This window comes from Oryctolagus cuniculus, chromosome 5 (genome assembly GCF_964237555.1).
Source record: "Oryctolagus cuniculus chromosome 5, mOryCun1.1, whole genome shotgun sequence".
Classification (NCBI taxonomy): Eukaryota; Metazoa; Chordata; class Mammalia; order Lagomorpha; family Leporidae; genus Oryctolagus; species Oryctolagus cuniculus.
This window is the reverse complement of record NC_091436.1, coordinates 88,306,087-88,319,904: the sequence shown is the minus strand read 5'-3', so window position 1 is coordinate 88,319,904 and position 13,818 is coordinate 88,306,087. Positions and strand designations below refer to the sequence as shown.

Here is a 13,818-nt window from a genome sequence, read left to right as displayed (position 1 = left end):
AGTGCTAGGTTGCCACTTGATTCAGTCTCTTCTTCCCTGAATGTACCTCAGGACAGGGCTCCTTGGCTCCTTGGTTTCCTCACTGCTGACACATGGAACAAGTAGGAGCATACTCCTGAGAGCAGTGAGACACAGTGGGCAGACACCACTAACCCTGCCTCCAACCCTGTGCTCACACTCAGGGCAGACCTCGCTCAGGACCAGCGTCTTCCCTGCACAGCCAGCCCTGTGCCTGAGGATCATTGTCTTTTTTCTTTTTTTAAGGTTTATTTATTTATTTATTTTAAAAGCAGAGAAACGGAAAGGCAGAGAGGCAGAGAGAGAGACAGACAGACATCCATCTTCCATCCACTGGTTCACTCCTCAAATGGCCACAATGGCTGGAGCTATGCCGATCTGAAGCCAGGAGCTTCCTCCGGGTCTCCCACGTGGGTGCAGGGGCCCAGTGACTTGGGCCATCTTCTGCTGCTTTCCCAGGCCATAACAGAGAGCTGGGTTGGAAGTGAAGCAGCCGGGACTCGAACTGGTGGTACCCGTATGGGATGCCAGCACTGCAGGCAGCAGCTTTACCCACTACAACATAGCACCAGCCCCAAAGATCAATTTCAAAACAGAACTCCAAGCAGCCACCAGGAATCAACCATGGTTTCCTTGAGACAGCACGTTTGCTATCCCTGGCAGGCTTCCCTCCAGCAGTGCTGGGTGGCTGGAGCCAAGATTCTCTGAGCACAGCACTGTTGACACCACAATAAGATGAGCTTTTTTTTTTCCTTTCTGAAGTTTTCAACCTGAGGTCATGTTACAATAGGAACTTCAGTTCTGATGGCCTCTGTTAAAGAAGGAATGTGAAAAAATCAGTCTAGGCTATCAGATGGTAGTGAACGACTCTTTGATTCTCAGGATTGCACCTGTGAGGTGTGCTTTTTGCTCCGTCTACATTTCTTCTGAGGCTGGCGAGGGACTAACGGAAGCTTCACCACATGTGGCTGTGTTGTCTTCATTACTCAGCTTCTCGGGCTGCTCTGATGGGAGACCCCTGGCTCTTCCACCTGCAAGTGGCACAGGTGTGGAACCAGTCATGCCCACCTGACTGCCGCAGGGTGGGGACTGTGGTGTCTATGTGCCCAGAAAAAGGGGGCCAGATCTGGAGAGCACTGGGATGTTTCCTGCAGAGGGAGAGGGACTCTTTGAAGCTGACGTCACCTTTCTTAAAAGCTTTTCCATCTGAGAAGCAGCTTTGATGAAGACTACTTTCTCCCTGGAATATTTGCTGTTGGGCGTCGGGAGGGAAAGGGAGCTCTTATCTGGATCCTTATGGACAATGAAGAGAGGGAACCATTGTCTGTCTGGCTGCTCAGTGAGGGAGCCTTTTACTCTGTATGTCGTCTTGTTAAAGCGTTACAAGCCCCATTATCATAAATCTGCCATGTAGAGAGTAATGGGGAAGTCTGGGATCACATTTTTATGTGATTTTTTATGCTGCATATTTTGGACTTTTTAACAAAATGATGAAACTTCAGACATCATGAGCCTCTAATACCCTCCCTTTGTAGCCTTTTTTAAAAGCACCTTGTCCAGGTAGGGGTGTTCTATTTTTAGAGGTGAGAGCAGGGTTGCTCCTGACCTTATACAACTGAGAATTACATTTTATCTTGAATTGTAATTTACCTGAATATGATATTACTAAAGGATGGGCTCATGTAACTAAAAGCTTCTAGCAGAAAAACATCAGTGCTCAAAACCTTTGACAATGACCTTGGCCACAGGAACCGACTGGCAGAGTGCAGCTGTCGTGATTCCGAAAGTCGTGTCCTTCTGAGATGTCCTCCACTCTCTGCAGATAGAAGCCTGACTATTTTATGTATCTGCTTCAATCTACCAACCTTTGCCAGAATTACTTTTGAGTCCTCATCAGTTAAGCTATGTTTGCCGAGTGCACGATTATGCTTTCCCAGGACTGTGCCAAAGGTCATTCTAAGGTAGTAGCACCTTCCCTGCCTGGGGTAGACTGATGTCTTCCTGGTAAGTCAGGACCACCAAAGAAAGCAACCAAAAGGCACTTCTACCTAGACAAAGGGTTAGGGCTTATTACATGATATCATAGGCTATGACTCCATAAATATCTGTGGTTAATATAATTTTCTCACTGGTTATTAATCACAGAAAATTTCACTCTTACTAGGTTCACATTTAGCTCACACATCTTATACATACGAGGAGCCCACAGGCTTGTCTGCTGAGCACTTTTTCATAACTGGGTAACCCTGAGGACAGTCATCAGGTGCTAAGGCACTTGGCCCAGTAGCAGGCACCTAATTTGTAAATGCCCACCAGGAATCTGGAAAATCCCAAGGGGAATAACTCAGAACATTGCCTATGTTGTCCCTCTGCAGGTGGACGTGGGAGGAGTCTCTCCTCCTAACTTGATTTATCTTTCAGGTCACAGAGGAAAGAGCACTTCACTAACTTCTGGGGGATGCCACAGGAACAGCATGAGCAAAGGCATGGAGAGAGGTAGTCTTGAGTGGGGTCAAGTATCATGTGCCTGGACTATGGGATTAGTGAGGGGGCTAGTGGGAGAAGGAAGGTGATGTGAGAATGAAGGATCTGGATGATCAGGAAGAAGTGTTTGGGGACTTGGTGATGGCTTCTGAGATGAGTGATGCCATGGGGAGTAAATGGTAATCACTGTGCAGTGTCAGAGGATGGGATGGGTCTTTGTGGCAAATAGGTTCTGAACAGGTGCAGAAAATTTCACATGTACAGAGAATCCATAATGCAAGACATCAGGAAAAGAAGAAAAGGCCAAGAATCAATAGTATGGAGTCTTTTTACTCTGGCTGGGAGAGTTCACATAATAGTCAATATATTGTCATCAATATGTTGTTCACTTGGAGTCAATAGGTTGAATCCAAATTGTATTTCTTACAACAAACTGAAAACAAGGAGTACGAATCTCAAATAAGTGAAAAAAAAATAGTTTGAAGATGTAGGCTTCTACCAAAATAAAGATTTGTACTTTTTTAAAATGTTAGGATGACATAGGAGAATTTCTTTTTTTTTAAAGATTTATTTATTTATTTGAAAGTCAGAGTTACACAGAGAGAGGAGAGGCAGAGAGAGAGAGAGAGAGAGAGAGTCTTCTATCCGATGGTTCACTCTCCAATTGGCCACAATGGCCAGAGCTGCACTGATCCGAAGCCAGGAGCCAGGAGCTTCCTCTGGATCTCCCATGTGGGTGCAGGGGCCCAAGGACTTGGGCCATCTTCCACTGCTTTTCCAGGCCACAGCAGAGAGCTGGATTGGAAGTGGAGCAGCCAGGTCTTGAACCAGTGCCCATATGGGATGCTGGCGCTTCAGGCCAGGGTATTAACCCACTGTGCCACAGTGCTGGCCCCAGGATAATTTCTTGCAAACACAGTAGCTAGGTCTTAATTTCATGATGACAAGATATAGAATGATTGTGAACCTGAAAAACAATAAGGCACTAAAATTATTGAGGATTCAGAATTTTCTTTTTTTTAAAACTTTTATTTAATAAATATAAATTTCCAAAGTACAGCTTATGGATTACAATGGCTTCCCCCCATAACGTCCCTCCCACCCGCAACCCTCCCCTTTCCCACTCCCTCTTCCCTTCCATTCACATCAAGATTCATTTTCATTTCTCTTTATATACAGAAGATCAGTTTAGCATACATTAAGTAAAGATTTCAACAGTTTGCTCCCACACAGAAACATAAAGTGAAAAATACTGTTTGAGTACTAGTTATAGCATTAAATCTCAATGTACAGCACACTAAGGACAAAGATCCTACATGAGGAGTAAGTGCACAGTGACTCCTGTTGTTGACTTAACAAATTGACACTCTTGTTTATGGCCTCAGTAATCATCCTAGGCTCTTGTCATGAGCTGCCAAGGCTATGGAAGCCCCCTGAGTTCACTGACTCTGATCATATTTAGACAAGGCCATGGTCAAAGTGGAAGTTCTTTCCTCCCTTCAGAGAAAGGTACCTCCTTTGATGACCCGTTCTTTCCACTGGGATCTCACTCGTGGAGATCTTTCATTTAGGTTTTTTTTTTTTTTTTTCCCCCCAGAGTGTCTTGGCTTTCCATGCCTGAAATACTCTCATGGGCTTTTCAGCTGGATCCGAATGCCTTAAGGGCTGATTCTGAGGCCAGAGTGCTGTTTAGGACATCTGCCATTCTATGGGTCTGCTGTGTATCTCACTTCCCACGTTGGATCATTCTCTCCCTTTTTTATTCTATCAGCTAGTATTTGCAGACACTATTTTTGTTTATGTGATCCCTTTGGTTCTTAGTCCTATCATTATGATCAATTGTGAACAGAAATTGATCACTTGGACTAGTGAGATGGCATTGGTACATGCCACCTTGATGGGATTGAATTGGAATCCCCTGGTATGTTTCTAACTCTACCGTTTGAGGTAAGTCAGCTTGAGCATGTCCCGAATTGCACATCTCTTCCCTCTCTTATTCCCACTCTTATATTTAACAGTGATCACTTTTCAGTTAAGTTTCAGCACTTAAGAAGAATTGTGTATTGATTACAGTATTCAACCAAAAGTATTAAGTAGAACAAACAAAAAAAATACTGAGTGATTCAGAATTTTCTAAGTTTTCTTGTGAGACCTCTTTGTCACTACTACAAATATTTGAAAGCAACTACTTCGGAAGGAAGGTTGATTTCAGCTCATAGTTTTGGAACTTCACAGCCAAGATTGGGCAGTCCCCTTGGACTGGTGTCTGATGAGGCAGAACATGTGCGAGGGAGGATCACATGGGGAGACAGGAAACTGAGAGAATTCTAGTCATCTGTATCTATGTGATCTGTCCTCATAAAGCCATTGTGATCCAATCACAGGGTCCCACCCCCAACAACCTAATCCAATCTAATCGATTTCCAAGGCCACACTTTCAAACACCATAATTGAATTTAGCTCCATCCTTAATTCATTCACATAGAATGCTGGGAATCAATCCCTCCATACATGGGTCTTTAGGTGACACACAAAAAACTCTGCAAACCACATATTTGAGCCTTATGATTATTAATTTCCACAGATAGGACCAAAGCTGTGGAAGACAGTTGATTTTAAACTCTTAATTACTCTAATAGGTACTGGTGAGCTTAATTTCCCACCTGCCACCTGGGTTTGAGAGGCTGTGGTCATAGCTGCCCCCTCTGTCTGTCACAAGAGCACACATATTGTGGAGTGATAGCCAGGCCACCCACAGGCACAAGTTTTATAAGATTGAAAGGCATCCTTAATAACAGGGCATGTGTTTCTGTTTGAATGCTGAATTAAGACAATATCCAGTTAACTCAGTACATTGAATTAGTGGACATCCTTTGAAATTCACTGCACTAAATATTTAACAATATTTTCAGGTGTGACTCATGGGAGCTAAGCTACTTTAAGACTGGGTGTTCTAAAGGACAGTATTTTCAGTGCTTTCCTTGAGGTCATTCTTAACAGTAGATGGCAGGGAGTCTCCCCTACAGAATCTAAAGCCCTACAGCCTCCTAGGATGATCAGTAGTGGAGGGTACGGGATGCCCTTTCCATAACTTTGTGGTCCATGAACTCTAAGGACCCCTGAAAGAAGGCCCCATAGAGGACTTTGGAGCATAGCTTGGAGAGATAAGGCCGCATCCCGTGGCCAAATACAGGTGCAGGAAAGGAGTGGATCCGTTTAGTTTGCCAGAGGGTCCTGTATCGCAGGCTCTGGAGTTCACACTTAGGATCGTCAGTCTGTCCACGAAGGCTCACCTGCTTCTGCCTTTAGGACCTTAACTGAGCCTGCCTATGAGTAGATTACAAGTAGGCTACAACCCTGCCAAGGCAAGGGTTGCTTTGGTTTCAAGATCTCTTCATGACTGACGCATGATTTAGTCACTTAACAAAAATGACACTCTGATAAGAAGACACGCCATTAGCCAATAAGCACATGAATAGATACTCAGTTTTTAGACATCAGAGAAATATACATTGAAACTATGATGAGATGCTATTTCACTCCCATTTGAATGAAGCATTACATATTGACATCACCAAATGTGGGCAAGGATCTGGAACTATGGTAATTCTTATGTTGTGGTGGGAGTGTAAAATGGAGCAACCACTTTGGAAAACATGGTAGTTTTCTTTGTAAAATTAAGTGAACATCTACTATATGACCTAATAATTCTACTCATGCATTTATCCAATAGCACTAAAGACCATATTGCCACAAAGAGACTTTTCAACAATATTGTAGCTCCTTTACTCGCAGGAGCCTCAAATTGGAAGTATCCCAAATGCCCTTCAACTGGAGATTGAATGAACATAATTGTAATACATTTTTACAACGGAATTCCTCAACAAGACAAAGGATACACTATTGTTTCTTGGAACAGCATGGAGGAATCTTTGCTGAGTAGAAGAATCTACACACAAAAGGCTGGATATTGTATGATTCCATTTATATGAACTCCAAGATCAGGCTAAACTAAACTGTGGAGCTAGAAATGAAGAGATTGCCCGGAGGTAGCAACTGACTGGAAGTTCAAGAACAGACAAAACTAATCGATGAAAATAGAAATCATAGCATTGTTGCCTAAAGGGAGTGGAAATTGAATGGAAGGAAAGTTCTAGGGCAAAGAAAATCAATGTTCTATATCTTGATTGAGGTGGTGCATACACAAGTATGTACATTAATGAAAATTCATTGAGTTTTGTACTTAAGATTTATGCATTTCACAGTATGCAAATTTTGCCCTGTGATGAGATGGGTAGTAACAGAATTGAAGCATGCAATAGCCATGGTCAGTTTTTCACATGCATGTCCTTTATTTTATCACCAGGAGAAAGAAAAGAGAAATAAAATGGTGTATTGAGTATTTGATGTGTACCTAAAGACCCATGTATGGAGGGATTGATTCCCAGCATTCTGTGTGAATGAATTAAGGATGGAGCTTAATCCAATTATGGTGTTTGAAAGTGCGGACCCTTGGAAGGGTCCTTAGATTCTGAGAGTAGGAATATGAACTTTTTGCTGTTCTTAGACAAATTTCATTGTTGTCATACTGAGAGATCATCAGGCAAAGCTAGGAGGAAGTGTCTGTGGAAGCCTTGATGTATCCTTAGGCTGGGGACAAATGGACTTTCGTGTCCACTGTCCTGGCTGTGCCCTAGGTAGGGACCAAACTCTCCTTATTTCCTGTGCCTTCGTTCCCTGACAAGGGTGCTTCCAGGATCCAGATCTTAATCACAAGGAGCAGTTGTGTTTATGGAGGAGCTGCTTCACACAGCTGAGTTTCTGGGTCCACTGGTGCCCCAGGTATACAGAAAAGCTATTTCTCAGAGCTTCCTGCCCGTGGAATTAGGGGCTTATTATGGGTCTCAGCAACCTAATCCTGATTTCCCCCTCTCGTTTTTCCTATGCGACATTAGGTAGCTGGTTAGGTTTCAGGTTTCTGACTCAGCCCTGTCCTCAAGCATCTGAATGCAGATATATTTGCATTGAAGCCCAAGTCTTCAGGTCTCTCTAAAGTACTTTTTCTTTGAATTGTAAATGTATGATTTAGTGACTCTTGTGCTCATGTACAAACCCTTGATCTTCACATTGTATTTGTTGGGTGGGCAGTGAAGTTTGTTGACCCCGCTTATGACTAAAAGGAAGAGTTCAGGGTTCTGAAGGGAACTCCTTTCCCCAGAGTCCACAGATGATCATGTTAGGAGAGGACGGGACACCCAGGCCCCCTGCCAGCCGGATGGCACAGCTTCTAGGATCACTGCCCTCTGAAATCCAGGTGAGTCTTGGAAATTTGGAACTAATGATCTATGATCAGATTTCCAGACCTGAAAATGGACTTGATGCTCCACTTCCCTGTAAGAATTGGGCCATAAGCACTTTGTCCTAAGTGTGGGGGTGGGGAGGAAGAGATTTAAGAACTGGAATCGCTGAGAAGACTCTACATTTGTTGAGCAGACTCTCACAGGCTGCTTTTTGCAGGATCTATTATGGATTTGAAAACGTGTTCAGACATGATTCTTGCCCTAAGGAGTCACCACCTATGCATGGGCATCCCTTATATAAATGTGGAAATGAAAGGGGTTAAAGTAGAGAGGGTATCATGTTTCTCAATTTTCCTGGCTTCCTTCTTTTATGCACTTGCGGGACTAATTGAGAATTATTGTATTCATCCATTCACTCATTTATTATCATTGTACAGCTAATTTGTAGCCCATTACATGAAACAAGGAATTAGGAACCTGGGTTTTATTCCCACTCATGCCACTAACTGATAGTGCTGTTCAAGCCAGAGATTTGAGTGCTCCTTACCTCGGTTTATACACTTGTAAGATGTACACAGATGTGTAAAATGTACTTTCCCCAGGTAATGCACTGGTCAGTTTTGTGAATCAAGCGAGAGAAATGGGTACTATAGTGCTTTGACAAATACTGAATGCTGTCCTTTGTGGTAGCAGTGTTGTTCAGGCTGGCATGATATAGGTCTGTGGTGCCAAACTTTAGTATGAGTAATGACCCCTGAGGATTCTATGAAAATCAATTACACACCACCTCCAGGGAGTCTGAGGGCCTGTGCCCCAGGAAGCTGCATTTTAGGAAGCACTTCGGGTAATTCTGGTGCAGCTGATCCAAGGATCTCGCCGAGGGACTCTGGTGCACGCGCAGAATATTGGGAATCCACAGCAGGTGCCTGATTCCAAAAGATTCAGGATCTCTCGCCCTGAGGCTGTGCCTTGGTTTATTTATACATGTTCAGAAGTGATGGCTGTCATTTCTTTTCTTTTTCTCTTTCAGCAATTTATTTCTTTTTATTTACAGTTTGTGTTCAGTGCAAATCAATTCCATAACATGAGAAGTTACTATGAGTCAAAGCATAAATACTCAAATGCTTACATAATCCAAAGCAGATGTATAGCATTTAGATATGAAGCAAAACACAGTGTTCAGTCACACACACAGTAGCTTCAGATCTGTTCAACCTGTTTGTTCCTATGTAGGTTTCTAAAGATAGTACAAAACAAACAAAAACTACCTTGGTTATCAAGGCTCCTGTCTCCTCTGGCCATAATTAGATATTGGAACATCTAAGCATCATTGTGTGCCACATGAACAAAAGACTTCAGGGAGTGTCTATTTTTGCAAAGGTCTGTGAAAGATTTACTGCAGACTGAGCCAACTTTAGGCTTAAAACTATCAGGTTTTAATGATTTCAAAATGTTGACTGATGGGGTCGGCGCTGTGGCACAGCAGGTTAACACCCTGGCCTGAAGCACCCGCATCCCATATGAGCACCAGTTCTAGTCCCAGCTGTTCCACTTGCGATCCAGCTCTCTGCTATGGCCTGGGATAGCAGTAGAGGATGGCCCAAGTTCTTGGGCCCCTGCACCCACGTGGGAGACCCAGAAGAAGCTCCTGGCTCCTGATCGGCGCAGCTTCGGTCGTTGCGGCCATCTGAGGAGTGAACCAGCGGATTGAAGACCTCTCTCTGTCTCTACCTCTCTCTGTAACTCTTTCAAATAAATAAATCTTTAAAAAAAATAAAATAAAGCCGGCGCCGTGGCTCAATAGGCTAATCCTCCACCTTGCGGCGCCGGCACACCGGGTTCTAGTCCCGGTTGGGGCGCCGGATTCTGTCCCGGTTGCCCCTCTTCCAGGCCAGCTCTCTGCTATGGCCAGGGAGTGCAGTGGAGGATGGCCCAGGTGCTTGGGCCCTGCACCCCATGGGAGACCAGGAAAAGCACCTGGATCCTGGCTCCTGCCATCGGATCAGCGCGGTGCGCCGGCTGCAGCGGCGGCCATTGGAGGGTGAACCAACGGCAAAGGAAGACCTTTCTCTCTGTCTCTCTCTCTCACTGTCCACTCTGCCTGTCAAAAAAAAAAATAAAAAATAAAAAATAAATAAATAAAAATGTTGACTGATGACAGAAAGGGTTCCAGATGTGAGTATCCTGATCAATAGTTGCTTTTATTTTTTTAGGCATCTACATGAAGAGTATAAAAGTTTTTGTGAATTTAATGCAAATTAACTTCCAGTCTATACTTCCCAAATACTTGATTTACAGTTTTGGCTCCTTCATGTATTTGCCTTTCAATTTTTAATTTCAAATATTTTCACTTCACCTTCAAAACAGACCTTTTTTTCAATTCTAAAAGAGTATGGGGCCAGCATTGTGGTGTAGCAGGTAAAGCTGCCCCTGCAATGCCGGCATCCCAGGTGGGAACTGGTTCGAGTCTTGGCTGCTCCAGGTGGCATCTGCACCTTCATATTAAAAAAAAAATTATCAAAAGTATTCAACATAGGCAGAAATAAAGAAACAGCATTTTGAAATTAGTTGAGTTCAATGCACTTCTATTCTTTGGAATCAGTTTAAAGTTTAAATGATTTTGACATTCTTGTTGAATGAAAATACAGGATGGAAAATGCCTACCATTTGACTTTAGGAGGATAAGCAAGATTTATTCAAGCTTAGATTTGGGGGTATTTCCAATCCATCATTGTCCTAGTACAAGTCAAATACTACATAAAAAGTCAAGTGCAAAGTCCAATTCAAAATCTCAGAGAAAAAGAAGAAGAGTTCAGTTCTTAAGAGAACAGTGATAACAATGCGGAACTTTAGAGTGTATCAGTATTAAATTAGTACTTCTTAAAACATTGAGGATCTACAGTAACACCTAGAATTTCTTCTAATGTACATAAAAATAGAATCATGGAAGCTTTTGAATTATCTAACTGGTTTATGGCCTTATACATTTAATAAACCAAATGAAAAGTGACTCTATTCCACATCCCACCCTCTATCTCTCATTAAGACAAAATCTATTCTGATTTTTTATTTATTTATGTATTTATTTTTTGGCAGACAGAGTTAGAGAGAGAGACAGAGATAAAGGTCTTTCTTCCTTTGGTTCACCCCCTAAATGGTCGCCACAGCTGGCATGCTGCGCCAATCCAAAGCCAGGAGCCAGGTGCTTCCTCCTGGTCTCCCATGCGGGTGCAGGGCCCAAGCACTTGGGCCAACCCCACTGCCTTCCTGGGCCACAGCAGAGAGCTGGACTAGAAGAGGGGCAACCGAGACAGAATCCAGCGCCCTGACCAGGACTAGAACCCAGAGTGCCAGCGCTGCAAGGCGGAGGATTAGCCTAGTGAGCCGCGGTGCTGGCTGAAGATCGGTGTTTTTCCTTGCCACACTAGACTTCTGGTCGCCATTTGGATTATGTTTAGAAGAGGGAAAATGTTGATGTTTCTTGCCCTGAGTCTCTTAGCATCTTTAAGATGTAAAAGAGAGAGTGAGGCTATGAGAAGACTGGCTGTTGCTGACTTGAAGGGTGTTACTGTCTGCCCTTGTGATGGCATTGGTTGGACTTGGGGCAATGGAAGCATTCCGGGAGGAGTTACTTGACATTGTTACAACAGTTGTTTGATTTGAATGACTCCGCCTGGGTAGAAGCGATGCCAGAAGCAGCAGCTCCCGTGCAAGCCTAGCCACCATTGATTACTCTGCCTGTGTCTGCTCCATGGGTGTGCTGCACGTGTGTCGTGATGCGGCATGCTCAGGGATCAGCAGGCTCCAGGTGGGTGCAGGTGAGATGGCTGACCTCCTGTACCAGAACTGCTATAGTAGATAGGACGTGGCATCGCCCGCCCACCCAAGCTCCCCCGCCACTGCCCATGGCTCTCATTTCCGTTTGTTTGCATGCTCTCAGAGTGACGTAAATCCAGTAGGTGCTTAGTGGAGATATGCTGGCCTTCTCTACATGCACAAAATCCGGATTCTGCAGGTGATGAGCTGGAACTTAAGCGACCTTGTATTTTCTGTTTCTTTACAGCAACACTGAGTCTTCAGAGAAGAGATTCAGAATGAATAGCTTTGTGTCAGAATTTGGAAGACCCCTGGAGCCAGATAAGGTGTTTTCTCGCCAATGCAATGAGGAGTCCAGGTCTCTCTTTCACTGCTACATCAATGAAGTGGAGCATTTGGACAGGGCCAAAGCTTGTCACCAGACCACAGCCATAGATAGCGATGTCCAGCTCCAGGAAGCCATCAGGAGCAGTGGGCGGCCAGAGGAGGAGCTGAACAAGCTCATGAGGTTTGACATCCCCAACTTCGTGAACACGGACCAGAACTCCTCCTTTGGGGAGGATGATCTTCTGATTTCTGAACCACCTGTTGTTCTAGAAAATAAGCCAGTTTCCCAGACCTCACACAAAGACCTGGATTGAGAAACAGGCTCTGTAAAGTGTCTTCCTGAAGTCGTGGGCTCTTTGTATAACAGGAGATAGCCATTCACCACAGTTGTGTGTATGAGGCAGAGAGAAAGAGAGAGAATGAGAGTGAGAGAGAGAGAGAAAGAGAACTCAGAAGACAGCTGATTAAGCCAAAATGTTTTGGTTGCCTTTTTTTTTTCTTTTTAAAAAATTTGGCATTTTTAAAAAAATTAAAATATTTACACTATCTCATCTTCCTCATTGTTGGAAAATGTGGCCAAATACTCAGTGTCTTGAGTTAGCATACTGTGTTGTAACCTGGCCCTGTGTCTATGATGTCCTACTGTTGGCATGCTGCCTAACCTCTTTGGGCTGCCATATTTTTAACTGTAAAGTGCAATGTCTGGATGATCCCTCCCAACTCTCATATTTTGTGAATTTATGGCTTTGTGTGCAGATGAGGCCTAGGTATACATAAAACACTGAAAAACAGGGCACCACCTCCTATTTCTTGTACAATTCCTGAATCCCTATACCTTTCACTCAGTCCTTGACTGAGCCTAGCTTTAGTCAAGGGATCTGGGTGTCTGCCAGGATGTCAGGAGACTCATCCTACATAGGCCAAGATCGCTGGGTTGTGCTGAGTTCTTCAGAGGACCCTCAATTGCCCATGCTCCAACCCGGCACAACCCTGCCTCAGATTTCCTACCAATTCATGTAACATTGCGAGGCACTCCTATCCCCAGAAATGTGGGAATATTGTCAGCTGAGTGAGAGGAGAGACCTCCTGTGTGTGTCTGCTGCTGTATCTGTAGTTACCCTGCTATGCCATTGGCTGCAGAACAATACTACAATATTGGCTGAGGAAAAACACTGTTGGATGTGCTATTTACTTGGCAAATGTGGTCATCATCTAGCTTTGAACTGATGAGCTGTAAATATACCACTAATAGGTCTTCATAGAGGCTGGATCATGTAAACACATGGGCAATCCAGAGTTAATTTCATGAAGGATTCAAACTTGCACGTGACTTTGCACACAGTTGCATGCATGGCCAGCAGCAAATCCTTGGGTGGCATCTTCATTCTCAATTTGTCCACCACTCATCTTGCTTAAGCTACAAAATAAATGTATTTGATTGCACAAGAAATTTCTCTGGTTTTTTGTTCTCACACATCCTACTTTTTATTTCCTTAAAAATCTACCACATTTATTTGCCTCCTACTCTGGGACAGTGCTGACTGTATCATAGAGTGTATGTTAAGTGTAACATTTTCTATGGTGTAGCATTTTCAAAAACATTGTGAGTCTCCTAGATATATCATACACATCATAGTGATATGAACCATGTACAAGATTTTGTTTAGGAATTATTTTCCCAAATGAAATCCCTTCCCCATAATATCTTTTGAAGAAATATTCTTTTAAGATGCTACCACTACACAGTAGAATAGAGTGAAAGTTATTGTAATTCGAGCTACTGTAACACATTCTTGCAATTAGATACTCCCTAGTTTCACAGTTTTTTCATGCAAGAAATCAAGAATGGTAAAAAAAAGATTTTATCAACTTC

General features: G+C 43.5%; 1 protein-coding gene across 4 annotated transcripts in view; it reads left to right on the top strand.

Moving 5' to 3' along the window:
* The window catches only part of MRAP2 (melanocortin 2 receptor accessory protein 2), a 48,693-nt gene extending 35,298 nt beyond the window's left edge, over nucleotides 1–13,395 (top strand). For all 4 annotated transcript variants that reach the window (XM_070073827.1, XM_051854516.2, XM_051854517.2 and 1 more), the window contains one exon: nucleotides 11,866–13,395. In XM_070073827.1, coding sequence (XP_069929928.1) covers nucleotides 11,897–12,259 — 363 coding nt within the window. In that variant the 5' untranslated portion in view covers nucleotides 11,866–11,896 and the 3' untranslated portion in view covers nucleotides 12,260–13,395. The remainder of the gene's footprint in view (nucleotides 1–11,865) is intronic.
* Nucleotides 13,396–13,818: the final 423 nt, after the last annotated feature.